This window comes from Patagioenas fasciata, chromosome 10 (assembly GCF_037038585.1).
Source record: "Patagioenas fasciata isolate bPatFas1 chromosome 10, bPatFas1.hap1, whole genome shotgun sequence".
NCBI classification, from domain to species: Eukaryota; Metazoa; Chordata; class Aves; order Columbiformes; family Columbidae; genus Patagioenas; species Patagioenas fasciata.
In genome coordinates, this window is record NC_092529.1 from 1,630,338 (window position 1) to 1,645,547 (window position 15,210).

Sequence of the window (15,210 nt, forward strand, 5' to 3'; positions counted from 1 at the left end):
CAGTCTTACATACACACTGTGAGCAAAACCATACAGGGATAACCTTCGAAAAAGGAAAAGAAGAAATGCTTCAGGTACTAGAAGAACTCAGATTTTCAATATCTTGATAGATACTAAAGAACTACCATGAAACCAAGTATTGCAATATCAAGTCCTCCAAAGCAAAGGACAGACACCAGTAAGCGAGAGAAGTTTGGCTAAGCCTTAAATGGAATAAAACGTTAAACATTTTTTCATTAAATATCCTATGTCATCACTCATAGTCTTCACAGCAAAACAACCCCAAGCTCTGTTCACGTCGTGTTGGTAAATACAGCCCCCTGCTGCACAGAACACAGCCCTGTACCGCAGTCACCCCTGGCACCGGAAATCACTGCGTATCCCACATTTACACACAAATCCTCATGGCGAGTGATAACAGAAGAAATTCAATTTCCTAACAACTCTCCTACTCCAGCAAACAGAATATGAAAGATTCAGAATGGAAAGGCATTCATCAGTCTGTCCATTGTACGACACAGAGAACATGCCCTTTGAATTCCCCTCTTCCTCTGCTTAATCCTTTTCTTTTTCGAATCAAGCTGTAAATGCTGAGTAGCAGCACATTATACGCGTATTCAAAGCATGCTCCAAATATAATGAAATACAAATCAGAACAAGGAAAAGTTCATGATTCATTTCAAACCCGTTTGTTTCCGAATACTACAATGTTTAGGTGTTCCCATAGAAACTGCATGTTTGTTTTCCTGGAAAACTTTGTCACCTGCTCCCTCTACAGTCAGAGAATTAACTAAAAACATATAATATTATTCGGGGAAAAAAAGTTTAAATGCCTTATTATTAGTATTAGGTTATTAACCAGAAGCTCAACTGTATTACGTGTTGAACAAGTGTATAAAATAATACCAGACTGTCTATAAGAACAGGTAGCGGAGTCTTAGTGAAAAGGAATCACGAACCAGGACAAGAATACGTGCAAGAGCAGCAGGGTAAGGATCCAGGAAACAGACAGTGGGCAATGCTGGATCACTGGGATTTTCTTTTTACATTTCAAAATGAGTCACAGACACACTTCAAATAGCATATGCATGTACACCCACCCAGAGAACGGAGACGTTTCAAAGTGGTTGCAGAAATTCACACTAATCTACATTTTATAAGTATTTACTTATGTACTTTATAGAAATTTATTCTGAGGGCGTTTTTGTTTGTTTAGTTTTTAAGTTGTTTAGAGGGTTTAAGTTAAGAGTTCTTGCTTTTTCTGAATCAGAACATACTCCACCTCCAAGGAATGCAGCACAACCTGGTGTGCTCCGCCGAGCACGGCGCCGTTGGTGAGCACAGAAGGGTACCGGCCGCGGGAGGAACGTAACCCCGGGCACCGGGCAGAGCGGCTGTCAGCGCTCATCAGCCACACACTGCTAACAACACCACCAAAACCAATCAGGAGAATTGAAAAAATAACATAGTGCCACAAATCAAACACCAGCCCCCACCTGAGAGATGATGGGATTGTGGCAACTGGATTTAAATCAAATATCGACTTCTGCCTTTATGGACAACTTTTTGCACCCCAGTTAAAGAAGCAAGAGAAAATTGTAGAATCATTGAGTAGCTTGGGTCGAAAGGGGCCTTCACAGGTCTCTAGTCCAACCCCACCATGGTCAAAAAGGTGACAGTGGTAACACAGCTCTAATGATGCCCATAGGACACATAATTGCTACAAAGGCCTGGAAGATGTTAATTATCACAGAAACGATGCGTTTTGAAACACACTGGCAGACGTAACCGCAGTGAGTGGTAAAAGCAGCTGCCCAGGATGAACAAGGGTCCCTGGGGGGTGATTTACCCAAGGTACGGCCAGAGGGACTCGCAAAGAACAAACCTCCCGTGTGCCTGCTGAAATCCTCCGCATGGACCACACAATCACCTGCCCAACAGCACACACGGCTCACCTCTCCAACGGCACACGCGGCTCACCTGTCCAACGGCACACGCGGCTCACCTGTCCAACGGCACAACGCGGCTCACCTCTCCAACGGCACACGCGGCTCACCTGTCCAACGGCACAACGCGGCTCACCTGTCCAACGGCACAACGCGGCTCACCTCTCCAACGGCACACGCGCCTCACCTGTCCAACGGCACACGCGCCTCACCCGTCCAACGGCACAACGCGCCTCACCCGTCCAACGGTACAACGTGCCTCACCCGTCCAACGGCACACCGTGCCTCACCCGTCCAACGGCACACCGTGCCTCACCCGTCCAACGGCACACCGTGCCTCACCCGTCCAACGGCACAACGCGGCTCACCTGTCCAACGGCACAACGCGGCTCACCTGTCCAACGGCACAACGCGGCTCACCTCTCCAACGGCACACGCGCCTCACCCGTCCAACGGCACACGCGCCTCACCCGTCCAACGGCACACGCGCCTCACCCGTCCAACGGTACAACGTGCCTCACCCGTCCAACGGCACACCATGCCTCACCCGTCCAACGGCACACCGTGCCTCACCCGTCCAACGGCACAACGCGGCTCACCCGTCCAACGGCACACGCGGCTCACCTGTCCAACGGCACAACGCGGCTCACCTGTCCAACGGCACAACGCGGCTCACCTGCCCAACGGCACACGCGGATCACCTGTCCAATGGCACAACGCGGCTCACCTGTCCAACGGCACACGCGGATCACCTGTCCAACGGCACAACGCAGATCACCTGTCCAACGGCACAACGCGCCTCACCTGTCCAACGGCACACGTGGCAGCCGCTCCAAACACAGCCAGCAAACCTGGCCCGCTGCTGCGGCAGCTTGCGCGAGAGAATGACATTGTATTTAGAGATCAAACTCACCTGAGGGAGATCTTGAAATAACAGCAGCTTCCCTACAAAATGCACCGTATGTTCATCACATTTTGGTGATGTGCTAAAGCAGCTTTGGGGGATACTGAATAACTCACTGACTCGCATAGTTAAAAGCTCTTCTACTACAACATGTAAGATCTTCTGTATATAGTAAGTGCTTATTGTTTATGATTCAAGTATCACATCATTGTATATTTCATTTAGCCAGAGTTAAACATTTTTCATAGAGAAATGGAAATTAAGGGAATTAAGACAACCTAAAAAGATTACAACTCTCTTATCACTGTTAATTTGCTGTTGCCAGAAGTTATTTTTACCATTATTGGAATAGACTAGGAAGGAGGGAAGGAAATACCTTAGTTTGTTAAAATGCTTCATCCGTTGCAAATAGAATTTTTACTATTTATGCAATTTTTCTGTTTTTTCATAAAGTAATAGAGAAGGAAAAGAAAACGTGGCAAGATGCAGTACGTCGGAATAAGGAGATGAGGCTTCACAGCATGAAAACAACTGAGACAGATGAAAAATCTCATTTCTGTTCTGAACTTTGCAAATTCCTTTATTCCTGTTTGTGAGATTGCACTGAAGGAGAAGTTCTCACCCGCTATAACCATAACTTCAACCTGCAAATGACCGAAGCCTGAGTTAGGGATGCTGAGCCCCCCTCCCACAGTGTATTAGTTACTTATCTCTGTATGTATACACTTTGTGAACATTCCATTTACCTGTATGCCAGAGAATAAAAGCCAAGTCACTCGCCTGTTTGCTAACACGCATTTATAAACAAAATACCACTGAGGGCAGCCTAAGGATGCTGTTGCCTTTTTACTGGGATAAAAAGGTCTTGACAGTGATTTGGAACAAATTAGGTATTTCAGAAATGTTTGTTCCTAGGCTAACAGCCATAACAAAAAGAGACTACAGTGAAAAAGCAGGTGGAATACAATAGAGTCATAACCAAGCATGCAGCAAATGTCTCAAAAGATGTAAGAACAACAGACGTTGTTTGAAGTGTGACCTAGAGACAATATAATCACAAGTACAAAAGGCAGATGACAGCTTCATCCAGGAACCTCGGGAGTGACCTTCTTCCACCAAAAAAGATGAAATAAAGAAAACCGCCAACAAACAGCACAAACAACGAAAAGCCACCACTAAATATTGCCTCCAAGCAGCAGCCTTCACCCAGTAAAATGGCTTTTGAAACAAGCACCAGTAACTCTCACCTCTGCTTGTACCTGGTTATGCAGCCCCAGAAGGACAGGAAGGGCAGGGAGATGGTGGGGACGGGGACGGGGGAAAGAGAAGAGCCAGAACCAGAGGGACACCAGTGGGTTCAGCACCAACAGCAACTTGTTCCTCAGCCAGCTGAGAAAACAGCCTGTCCCAATTCCCGACCAATCCCACCATCTGCTGGGATTCAGGCTCGGGCCAGCGCACAAGCTGAACGCTTTCCTCTCACTCTTAAGGCAGATTGTTTTTATCCCATCCAGGATGAGGAAATGCAACCCATACCAAGTTTTTTAAGACATGATGATTAAACATATGTTTAAACTTGTACTTGCCCCTGGGGCATATTTTCTTGGGTTACAAAGCTCATCTCGTGTGTGCAGGAGCCTTCAGCCAGCAGTGTGCGGGGGCTCTTGCTTTAACTGTTTCAGCAAGTCCTCCCTGGCTGTCTCTGGGGCTGCAGAGCTGGGCTGAGTCCCCTCCCCATGTCCTGCTCCGCTGGATCTTCCCCCGCTCCTTTACAGCACTGGCTCTCAGGCTGCAAGGCCCAATGCAAAGGATTCCCTCCGCACTGTTTCCACTTCTACTACTCCTTTTATGGGCAGAGAAGTACATTAAATAAACTAGGAAAGTTAGGTAAGATAGACGTGACTTTTTTCAATCGATTTTGTAAATATTTATCTGCTTTATTAAAACAGTCTGCCATAATTGCTAGGTTATGCTAACTATCCTGAATATTCTTCAGCTTTCCAAGAAAAGAATTTCCTGTCTGCAATAAGACATTACTAGAAAACAGTTAATTCAAGGCCTCTTGCAAATGAGATTAATTTTACCTAGCTATCTAAAGTGTTAATCTGCAATTTGTGGGACTTCTTCTTTGCAAACACTGTAAGCTTGTGTTCTCCAAACATGTATGTGCCTTTTGTAATCACAACCATCTGCAGTTCAACTGCACTTGACTAGAGCCATTTTAATTCAGCTCTTCGGGATGACTCATTTCTGCTGATTGAACAAGGATACAGGAGAATTGCGGAAAGTTGTTAAACTTGTTTCTCTTCTCACTGTAATTCCAGACACATAATTCTTCTTTCATCAGTTAGCAGCTGGCAAAAGCTGCAGCAAGGACCATGATTTAAGTCGCGAAACCTGAGTTCCCACAAACGCCAGGAGCCAGTTGAAGCACTTGTCTGCCTGTGAGCTGCCCCATTCTGATCCTCACGGAGGAAGAAGAGTTGTGTGATTAAAACCACATGCATTAAGGTAAGTATCTACCATGTGCAATCCACATAGTATCTCATCATGAAAACGCAGATTTTCAGCTGTTCTCCACTGCTTTCCTGTCTTCCGCTCTCGTTGCAGTCATGAGTATGTCAGTTCAAGCATCTTTTTAATCTCGGTTGATCATTATTTCTATTTGGGTTTTAAATAGCAGATGAATTTTTAAAAATATAATAGCTACAAGTTGTCTGCTTCTCTATAGTAAGTTTATCAGAAAGCAAATTAAAGTTTAGTGCAGAAACATGACAGCAATTCCAGTCTCCAATTAAACACATAACTTAAAAAACCAGAGAGATTCCAAATGAAAGCTTTCCCGAGATACTGAGCAGTGTTACTTGCACGCCAGAGCTCCCCGGCCAAGATTAGCACCAGTACCCACATGCCGTTAGAGATTACACAAACACTTCCAGCTCCGATTGGAAAGGAAAGCTGAAACAAAAACAACCGAGCTGCTACGGCGGAACAGAGACCAAACAGAAAGATTTGAAGACATTTCTGTCCCCAAACCCTGTTTAAGTCATAAATACAAAGACAGTCAGAATGCACAGGAGTCCACATTTAACAGTGCTTGTTTGGTTGGTTTTAAAATGTACAATTTGTTTCTTCAGACCCTCATGACAGAGGCAGTTTTCGGAGAGACCTGCTCTAAAAGTGGCGGTGACTGTCACAGAAATAGGAAAACGTTGCATGCTGAGAAAGCAACATGACAGTGTTTGGAGACTGAAATGGAAAGCCAGGGCACCACAAGCCTGCTCACGAAGAGATCCAGAACCCCAAACTTCAGTCCCTAGTTCAAAAAAATGAAATACTTCCTGACTTAATCTTACATAAAAAGATAAAGAGGTGACTGGCAAGATTTCTTCCAGCCTAGAGGAAGCACATTATAAATCCACACACAGTAACAAAAACTGGAACATTTCCAAATCCCCGGCACATTTGTTTTGAAAAACAACATGCCAGACAGCTACTTTCGTAATAAATGTAGAGGAACTGAGATGGTTCCCACTTGCTCCCTTATCTTTAGTTCCTCTCTTGCAACTTTTAACATTAAGAAACTGAGAATGTGCCAAATCGGTAGCCTCTAGAATTTCAAGGCTCTCAAGCCTCTATTTGTTCACGCGCAGTTCCAGACTCGCTCAGACAGCGAACGGTCACAACATCAATTAGTACCAGCCAAGTTTCTCAGTACTCCTGCTCATCAAGAACAGCTTCATTCTGCTCCCCGTGAGCTCTGCCGTGGTGGCCTCTGGTTCCCAGCCACTCGCAGCACTCACGCTACCACTGCTAGGAGCATTTTCTTGCTGCTGTAATCTTCATCTTGTATGTTGGGGGAAAAAAAAGCAATAGAAGCAAGCGAAGCATTGCAAGTTTGAGAATTCAATTAACTTTATCTTGTAGAGGTACCAAATGGAATGGCAGAACTTGTAAATGGCTGCACAATGTAAAGGGTAACGGAGCAGGTACTTCTGAAATTCAAACTTCCAATAGTAACTACTTTTTTTTGTATTTTTGGTGTTTTTTTTCAGAAGCTTTTTCATATCTTATTAGACTACGTCCTTTTGTGGTATTAGCTCTAGAGAAAGAAAACAGATAAGGTTTTAGATCTCCTCTGTAGTCAGGAAAGTAGTTATACCATAGAATTCCCAACCCCCATCAGCATTTTTGGGAGATTGACATTAAGAGCTCTTCCCTCTTGCACTACTCTCCATGAACTCCAGAGTACTAGCTAGTTAGTGCACTTTGTCTCCTATCAACTTATTCTATCACCTTCTGTAAAAGCGGAGAAAGTAATTCAGTGAATTATCATTTCTTTCCATTTTATATTTTATCCTCTAATCTACCCCCAATATAAAAATATATCATGTCGAAAGCATTCATGGCAGCTGTCTTTAAAACAGTACACCATGCCAGAGGTAATTAATGAGAAATCATCCTTGCTGGCAGCCATTAAACATCACTAAGGATTTATACACAAAGTATACATATATAAAAGATCTCAGCGTGAAGGAATGGGACAAGCCAACACAATTCACACTTGTCACCTGAACAAACGCACCACGCTGTTACTGAGCAAATGCACAACATTCGTGCAACGCATGTGAGTTTAGTTACAGCACTTGTGAAAACTTCACAATATACTGAGTTTCTGTGGATAATTCCCCCACAAATTTGCTGCATAATATTAACATCCTTGATATTAAGTGTACCTATTCATTGTCCACATTTTAGTAATACTTTATTTAAGGAACAAAATGAAGAACTTCATCTTCTGTCTGTGAGTAAAACTCAGCACCAGCCGATTATTTTCTCCTGCCTCTGTTTCTGGGGCCTGAGCACGAGGCCGTACCCAACATCAAAGCCTTTTGCACACAACAGAAGCGATGTTTAAATGCCAGATAAGCTCTTGCTCGAGGCTTCTGCTCTGTAAGACTTATGACTGGATTGAATAATTTACGCTGTTACTCCATACCTTCAATAGCATACATTGCTAATCTTGCTATGACTAAGAGTCACGTTTTCATGAAAATAAAACGACTGAGAACCCAACAGAACAAAAACATGTTTCAAGAATCAGACAATGAAAAAACAATGCATGCTGAAGTAATGCAGTGCAGCATCGAACTTTCTTAGGCTGAGAAAAATAATGTTTATTCAGCTCTAGTACTCACAAACCCCCACAATGCCATAAAAAAATAGAGTATTTCAAATATACTCCACATAGATCTAAAGATCCAGTTTTTGTCCACATGGGTGCCATGCTTCCTGCCATGAGTTTATTTGCTTGTTTTCTACATGGTAACTACACAATGTGTAGTAACAAAACCCTAGTGAACAACAGCAAGTGAGAAGCAGCAGGCTCTCAGTAAAAGGCTCTCGCTAATGCAGCTGAAATAGTCCCAATGCCTCTCAACACCCTGTTCCCTTCTGAAACACCTAGAAGGTCCTAAAAATTGCATGGTCAGTGGCAGTTTTCACAAAAACACTGTCCTGAAGTGCAAGCATTTCGTCCATATCTACCACTGATGGAGTATTTGTTTCCCCTCCAGTAAAGAGTAATAGTTTGTTGTTTGTTTTGTTTGGGGGTTTTTTTAATAAAAAGTAGAAACTATTGATTTTGTGACGTCTCCCGGGGCACAAATCTGAGAGCATGAGGCTGCACATACTGAAGGGTACCAGTAATAGCATCGCACAAGCACAGCAATGGTGCTGGGAGATTAAGACATTTGCCATATGTGAGAGATTCCATGAGTACAACTGGTGTGAGCAGTGTTTCCACTGCCCATCCCCCCTGACACCCCGTCCCCACAGTCACCTGCTGCAAACTGAAAACCAAAATTAAAAAGTATTTGCCTCTTTCCTTCTCTGTTGTTAAATAACGCAAAATTAATGCAAACATTTATAACTAATAATTATTTTACTTAATTTTAAAACTACATCTCCCAATACTGCTGACTCTTAGAGAACGAGAACTAAAGCTTACCAGACTTTTTCTTCTTCCATCCCTCCCGTGGCACATGGGTTTATTACTGCAGGGCTACTCATGGTGAGCGCTGAGCTTTCGGAATTCATTTTTCTGCAAAGGAACAAAATATTAAAAAACATGAAAAATGCAATATAAGTGAACAATGCGTTTACTAATTCCCTAGAAAACCAAAACTGTAAGACAAGAACTCTGAAGACCAAATACAGTGTGTGTTTTACTCACTTAAGTAAATGTCCTAGATCAATGGGATTAATTGGATGAATACATTGAGGATGTGGCAGTTTTGTGCCAAACCCAACACTGATTGTCTTTTGTTCACTTTGCTGAACAGATGCCAAGAGAGCTGATGTCAGCAAGTCTGGGTCCAGGGCCATGCGTAGTGCCAGTGTGTTCATTCAGAGCAGCAATCGCCCTCAGTGCTGCCATGGAATGACCCACACCACACTGGGGAGGAAATTTCAATGTACAAGATTTACAGACGCTTTTTAGCATATTTTAATGAGGTAAGATCCGTATTTTAATAACTTAAGATCACATTTTGTTGATTTGCAGAAAAGAACCATTTATTCATGGCCAACGTCATGCCCAAAAGCAGCACAGATGTATGAAAATGCTGGCAGTAGTAATGCCCAAGTTACAGCGCTTCCAAAAGGTCTCTGTGGCCAAAGGTGCTTTAAGTAAACAACTTGCATAGTAAGAACAACTAAAGTCTCCGGATAAAGCCAGTTAATCCCACCATGAAACACTACTGGTTTTGGTAACAGCATCCAGAATGCTAACATGGAACTTGTTACACTGATAGCTTTTTCTCTTCCTTTTAAAACAGAGAGAAATATATACATATATACATATTTTTGACTTGATTTGACACCTGGTTTCTAGTATGATCAGCACAAACACCTGATTCATGGAGAACAGGTTAAACTGCATTTAATTAATATCTCCTAGAACATAACGAGAAAATAGGCTGTGCTTGTCAAGATAGTAATCCCTTACTTTTTGCAAGAAGATATAAAGGACCATTAAAAAGCTGGTTCATCCTGTGTGAAACCTGGGTAAAAATCTGACTTGCCAGTCATGGACGAAGGAAAATGTGAGCACAATGCCCGTGTCCCATCAGTGACAGGCAGATTGGGCTGATCTTCACAAAACAAGTACTGTGAAAGGAATGACGATATTTGTTTCAAAATCCTGTCCATGCAGGAGCAGATAAACAGCCCTCGCAAGCATGTTTGTCAGGCAGAACTCCCAAAATCGGCAACCGAAATTTGGTCCTGAATGGAACTGATGTGCTCTCCCTGCCTGCCCTTCGCTGTGACCAGAGCTCACCGCACTGCGCGCCAGAGAGAACAGAACGGACCTACGAGAACAGGTCCTTAATTTTGCAATTCTTTTACATCCCTCCTAATACAAAGGGATAAAAATTCTGCACAGTCTGTTTCTGAGCAGATTTGTGTCTTGAGATCTTGTTCTAAAGATCCAGAAAACTATTCTGGAAGGGAGAAAGACAGCAGGCTGAGCTGTGTGCGGGCAGGAGCAGAGGCTGTCAGCCACCTCAGCTCTTTCTGGATCGGTGCCTGACCTCAAATTAACTCCTGCTTCTGGCGTGGGGCACTTTGGAAAAAATCAGAAGTAAACCAAAACAAAACGACAAACCAACCCAAAAAAAAGTAACTCTAGAAGTGGCTCAGCAGCAGCGGGTATCGAAAGTTAAATTATTACTTGCCTCTCTAATCTACAAACAGCACAGGAAGGGAGAGTTGTTCTTAAAGGTATCTTGAAGCAATAATGCAGATTTCGTACTCTTCTGCAAAGTTCCCTTCTCTCAGGAAGCAATTTCCTGACAGGGCAAATTAAAACTTTTCTTTTGGTAATAAATTTCTGCTCTACATTGGGAAAGCCCGTATGTTCCAGCGATCACGCACATCGTGCCAACAAGAGTTTCACCTCCTCTGACAGTCACTCGCACCACTCAGGTCAAAGGTTCAAGGGAAGCCTAAAAGCAGTCCATGAATTCTCAAAGTTGGAAGCTGAAAGATTCAAATTACAAAACCACAAGGTTTCCATTTTCTACTGTTCACTTGTGAACTAGTGCCACGGTAGCACAAGTGCTCAATGTATGACTTTAAAAATCGTCGGCACTCCTCCCCTCACCCTTGGAAACATCTAAGCATCTCTGCATTGAGACTTCCACACTGAAACCAGAGTAAACGCAGAGGGCAGAAGTGATAGAAGCTTCTGTGTTATGAACTCTTCCATGAACAATTGATAATAAAGGTTGACATATATCTAACACAAAATAAATGAAAAATTGCATAAACCCAATTTATGTTCTCACATGTCCCACAAAGAAAAACATGTAAAGTAATACAGGGAGGAATATATCTTGTCAAACTTCTCAACTCCCTCACATTCCCAGTCTAATATCTGAAAATGTGAGTAACATGTTGTACTCCTTCCCCTCCACAACCAGAAATCTCCTTCTGCTGTTTTCTGTACCATAAAAAGAGGGCACTGAGAGGGCAGCATTTATTCATTCTGATAGCACGATCCCACCCACCACATCTTCAGAAAGATATTGAGATGCTGGATGAGACAGCAAGCTTCTTGGATACCCAGAGTCATGCTCCTTCAAGACACACAGTCATGTTCTTGCAGCCTCCAATGCTCTGTTTCCAATAACAGGAGAGATCGGCCAAGTCACCCCGACTGAACGCAGCCCCTCTCCACGCACCCGTGGAGCAGAGAGGCGTGAGAGCGATTGGTACCCTGACCACACACCCTTCCTCAGCCTCCCCGCACGGGACAGCACACAGAGCCAGGAGCACAGGGCTGCAGATGGGAGAGCTGGTGCAGAGCGTCCCTCCCACCTGCCACCCGCGCCAAATAGTGACCAACGCTCCAGCAACACCGCCATGAACCCCGGGCTGCTGGAGCATCAACTCCTGGCATCTCAATGGCTTTTGTCCACATCAGCCAGTTGCTTTCACATCATACTGCTCCGTCCTCACTGTCTTTTGAGCTGGAGATTTTAAAGCTTGGAGGTGGATTGTCCATCCAGCAGCAATTCTCACTCCCACGTCGGCGGCTGGGCAGCCATGAGTCAGGAAAGCTGCTGGGAAATCACCAGGGATGCTCTTGTCTTCCCAGTCCCGCCAACAGGTCTGCACAGGTCCGAGCTCGCTCCTTACCAGGAGCAACAGGTAATTAAACAGCTGATCCCCTCATCGCTGGCAAGTTTTATGGCCTTGTCAAAATATTAGGAGTTCTTTAGTTTCCAAATGACAAATGCTAAATTGGTATCCATCTACGCTTTCCAAAGCCATGGATACCAAACATTACCACGACTTCTCTTCCTTGAAAACCATTTCAATGCAAAGTTCTCAGGCTGTAGATTTTATCCTGACTCACTGTTGTGCCAGGTTGCTCTTCTTCAGAATAAATAACTTTTGTTTTTAAATAAAAATTTCATTTTGAGATATAAAAGGGGATATATTTTTTCAAGCATTAAGAATATTTAGTGGAAGTTTTTCTAGGGAATGCAAACTGCTTCAATAGGTCTAAAATAAAACTGTATTGTTCTCTTTTGGAAAGAGAAGTTATTGTAAGGCTTATACTCCCCAAAAATACCATTTCTATTCAAAGTGAACCACGCAAAATGAAAGCTAAAACTGGCAAAGTAAAATTTTGGTTGGAATATACTGCTTTAGCACTTATTCAACCAGAATACTAATGCTATCCTCAGAAATCAGCCTCCAGTAATAATAACATCTTAGAAAATTAAATGCAATTCAAGAAGCAAAGGAACAATGTTCAGAAAAAAATATGCTGTTCACAGGTGCCTCTTTCAATATCACCATCCAGCTCTTGTTTGGACTTGAACTTTCTGGCATAGGCACTCTACGTGATGAAATTCGAAGGAGGAAAATAAATCTGTCATCTTCCCTCTTAATAACTTGAAGCCAGATGCCAAGTCAATGAATATTAATGTAAGAGACTGTGCTCCAGACGGGTTCTGTTCCTCACCCTCTGTACACTGAACCATGACTGTTCTCGTTAAGGAACATGTACTTTAATGAGGTGTTGTCCTAAAGACTGTGCTGTGCTGTAAAGGAGGAAGTGGGCAAAACGCAATTCCAGAACACAAACACGGGAAAACAATGTCAAAGATTTATTTACAGCAGCTATGTCTAACATGACTGTCACCTCAAAATTCCCTTATCTCCACAAAGAAACGCACTTTTACGTTGTTGTTAAAATCATTAACTTTGATTATCTGATATATTATCAGTCCATCTGCTTTAGATTCTTACACCCCATAATGGCAAGGAAAAGCCTAGCAGTGGATAGCCCGGAACACCAGCCCAGAACAGCGATACCGGATCATCTGAACAGAAAAAAATGAGGAGGTTCAAGGAAAGTGTTGAAGCCACAACGCCCCATGGGCTCAACCCAGCCTGTGAGTTCTACCTGTCAGAATGGGGAAACTATCAGCTGCTCTTTTTAAAACTGTGATTCCCTACACAAAGCCCACTTTCTCTATTTTTTCTCTTGTGTTACGAAGTATAGCTACCCTTTGATCCTCAGTCTAAAAACCTTTTTTGTCTTTCCCTCTACTCCCTCTTTGTATCTCTGTACACATAAGATATTCACAGTAGCAGTAGTTAAAAAATAACATATCATTCAACAGCTGTTCACTACAGTGCAAGTAAAAATAACCAATATCTTCTGATAAAACGTGTTCCCACAGCTCCTTACCTTCACCAAAATGCTTTGCATTGTTGAAATAGCATCTTGTTATACTTGGCTGATAAGAGAACTGTGAAAAGAGCTTTACTGAACCCTAGGACCCCTCAACGCAGAAACTCTTATCCTTTTAATGAAAAAGAAGGCAGCAGTGTCACTATAGTTACGTGCATCCACTGCAGATAAAAAAATGAGTGTTTCAGACCATCATGCTCACAAGTAGAAGTCTTTACGCTCACAAAACCTGAACAACAGATTACTAATTAGCAAGCATTGTAATACCTTCAAATAGCCGGTTTCTCCTTACTAGCTGAAAAAGTCTGAAATGTCTAGTGAACAAACACATCTACTGTTATATTGTTTTCTGAAAGACATTTCCACACACACAGTCAGCAAACCCATAGTTATCTCACATCTCGATAGCACTCAGCTCCCAGCCAGCATTGCCTTAGGCAAAGAGCTTTAAAACAAACTTCATTATTGAACTGCATAACAACAAATACCAAACCCAATCTTTTATCCATCCTATTTTACTGAGGTTTTCAGACCCTGCAGTGGCCAAACATCGTTACCGCACTGAAGCACACTGCAGTAAAACCAGAGGGAAGCTCAAGGAGCTCTTGAAGAACATTTCTCCTGAGCACAAGCCCAAGCAGCGGGCAGTGCTGAGAAGTTTCCCAGTGCATAATCAATCCCTTCGGGTCAGGCCCAGCACACCGTGAACTTGGTTTCACACACACTGTGGTCACTTCCAGTTTGAACGTCTGTGAGCACATGTGGGATGCCATTACTCATCTTCTTGAAGTCTTTAAAAAAACACACCTGATGCACTAAAAAATGGAGTTTTGGAAGATCTTTTTAAATACGTATTTTTGAAAGGGTTTTTATTCCTGTCCTTGAGGCACCCCATTAAAAACAGTCACCTTCTGACCTCTTAAGAAGCTCAGGTAAGATTTATACAGGTAATTTACACAAGTGTATATACAAAGATATTTAGAGCAGGTAGTTCAGAGAACCACAGGCACTGCACGTAAGTGTTCACTCTATATTTGGTGATGCCATCAGACCTCTTCAAGATGACACAGAAGAGGCTTTAAAATGATATAATGATTCTGTCTCCCTGCAAGTATCGAGCTTGGCTCCCTCTCTCATAGCCACACACTCGCTGTAGACAGCCAGCCAGCCTATCAGCCATATATAAAAGACAAAGTTTATTTCTGAAATAGCATGAACGTTATATTTATTCTCAGCACAAAGTAGATTAAAAGCTAAAAGACAACAGTTAAATACACAAATCAAACTCGGTGGCAGGCTGAAGCCACAGCACTGACATGGAGCAGTGTTCCATGCTGGAGAGATCCAGCTGCTCTCAGACACTTCTCAACAGGCCCGGTCCTTTAGTTTACTAAGACTTAGCTCTGTTCCCTAAAAGATACCAAAAGAAAAGCAAGACAACCAATTACATTACAATTCATCTCATATCACCTTCATGAAAGCAGATGGAGAAGTTTACCAGCAGCAAAGAGAGGATGTGGTTACCCCTGGGACGTCTTTCAGAACCATTCAAATCTGTATAGTAAGACACCAGCAACAGGGAAACA

At 43.0% G+C, this 15,210-nt stretch overlaps 1 protein-coding gene across 2 annotated transcripts in view; it reads right to left on the minus strand.

The window, feature by feature from the left end:
* ARHGEF3 (Rho guanine nucleotide exchange factor 3) overlaps positions 1–15,210 on the minus strand; it is an 84,008-nt gene that overhangs the window by 63,104 nt on the left and 5,694 nt on the right. For both annotated transcript variants that reach the window (XM_065845424.2, XM_065845422.2), the window contains exon 2: positions 8,861–8,953. In XM_065845424.2, coding sequence (XP_065701496.1) covers positions 8,861–8,896 — 36 coding nt within the window. In that variant the 5' untranslated portion in view covers positions 8,897–8,953. The remainder of the gene's footprint in view (positions 1–8,860; positions 8,954–15,210) is intronic.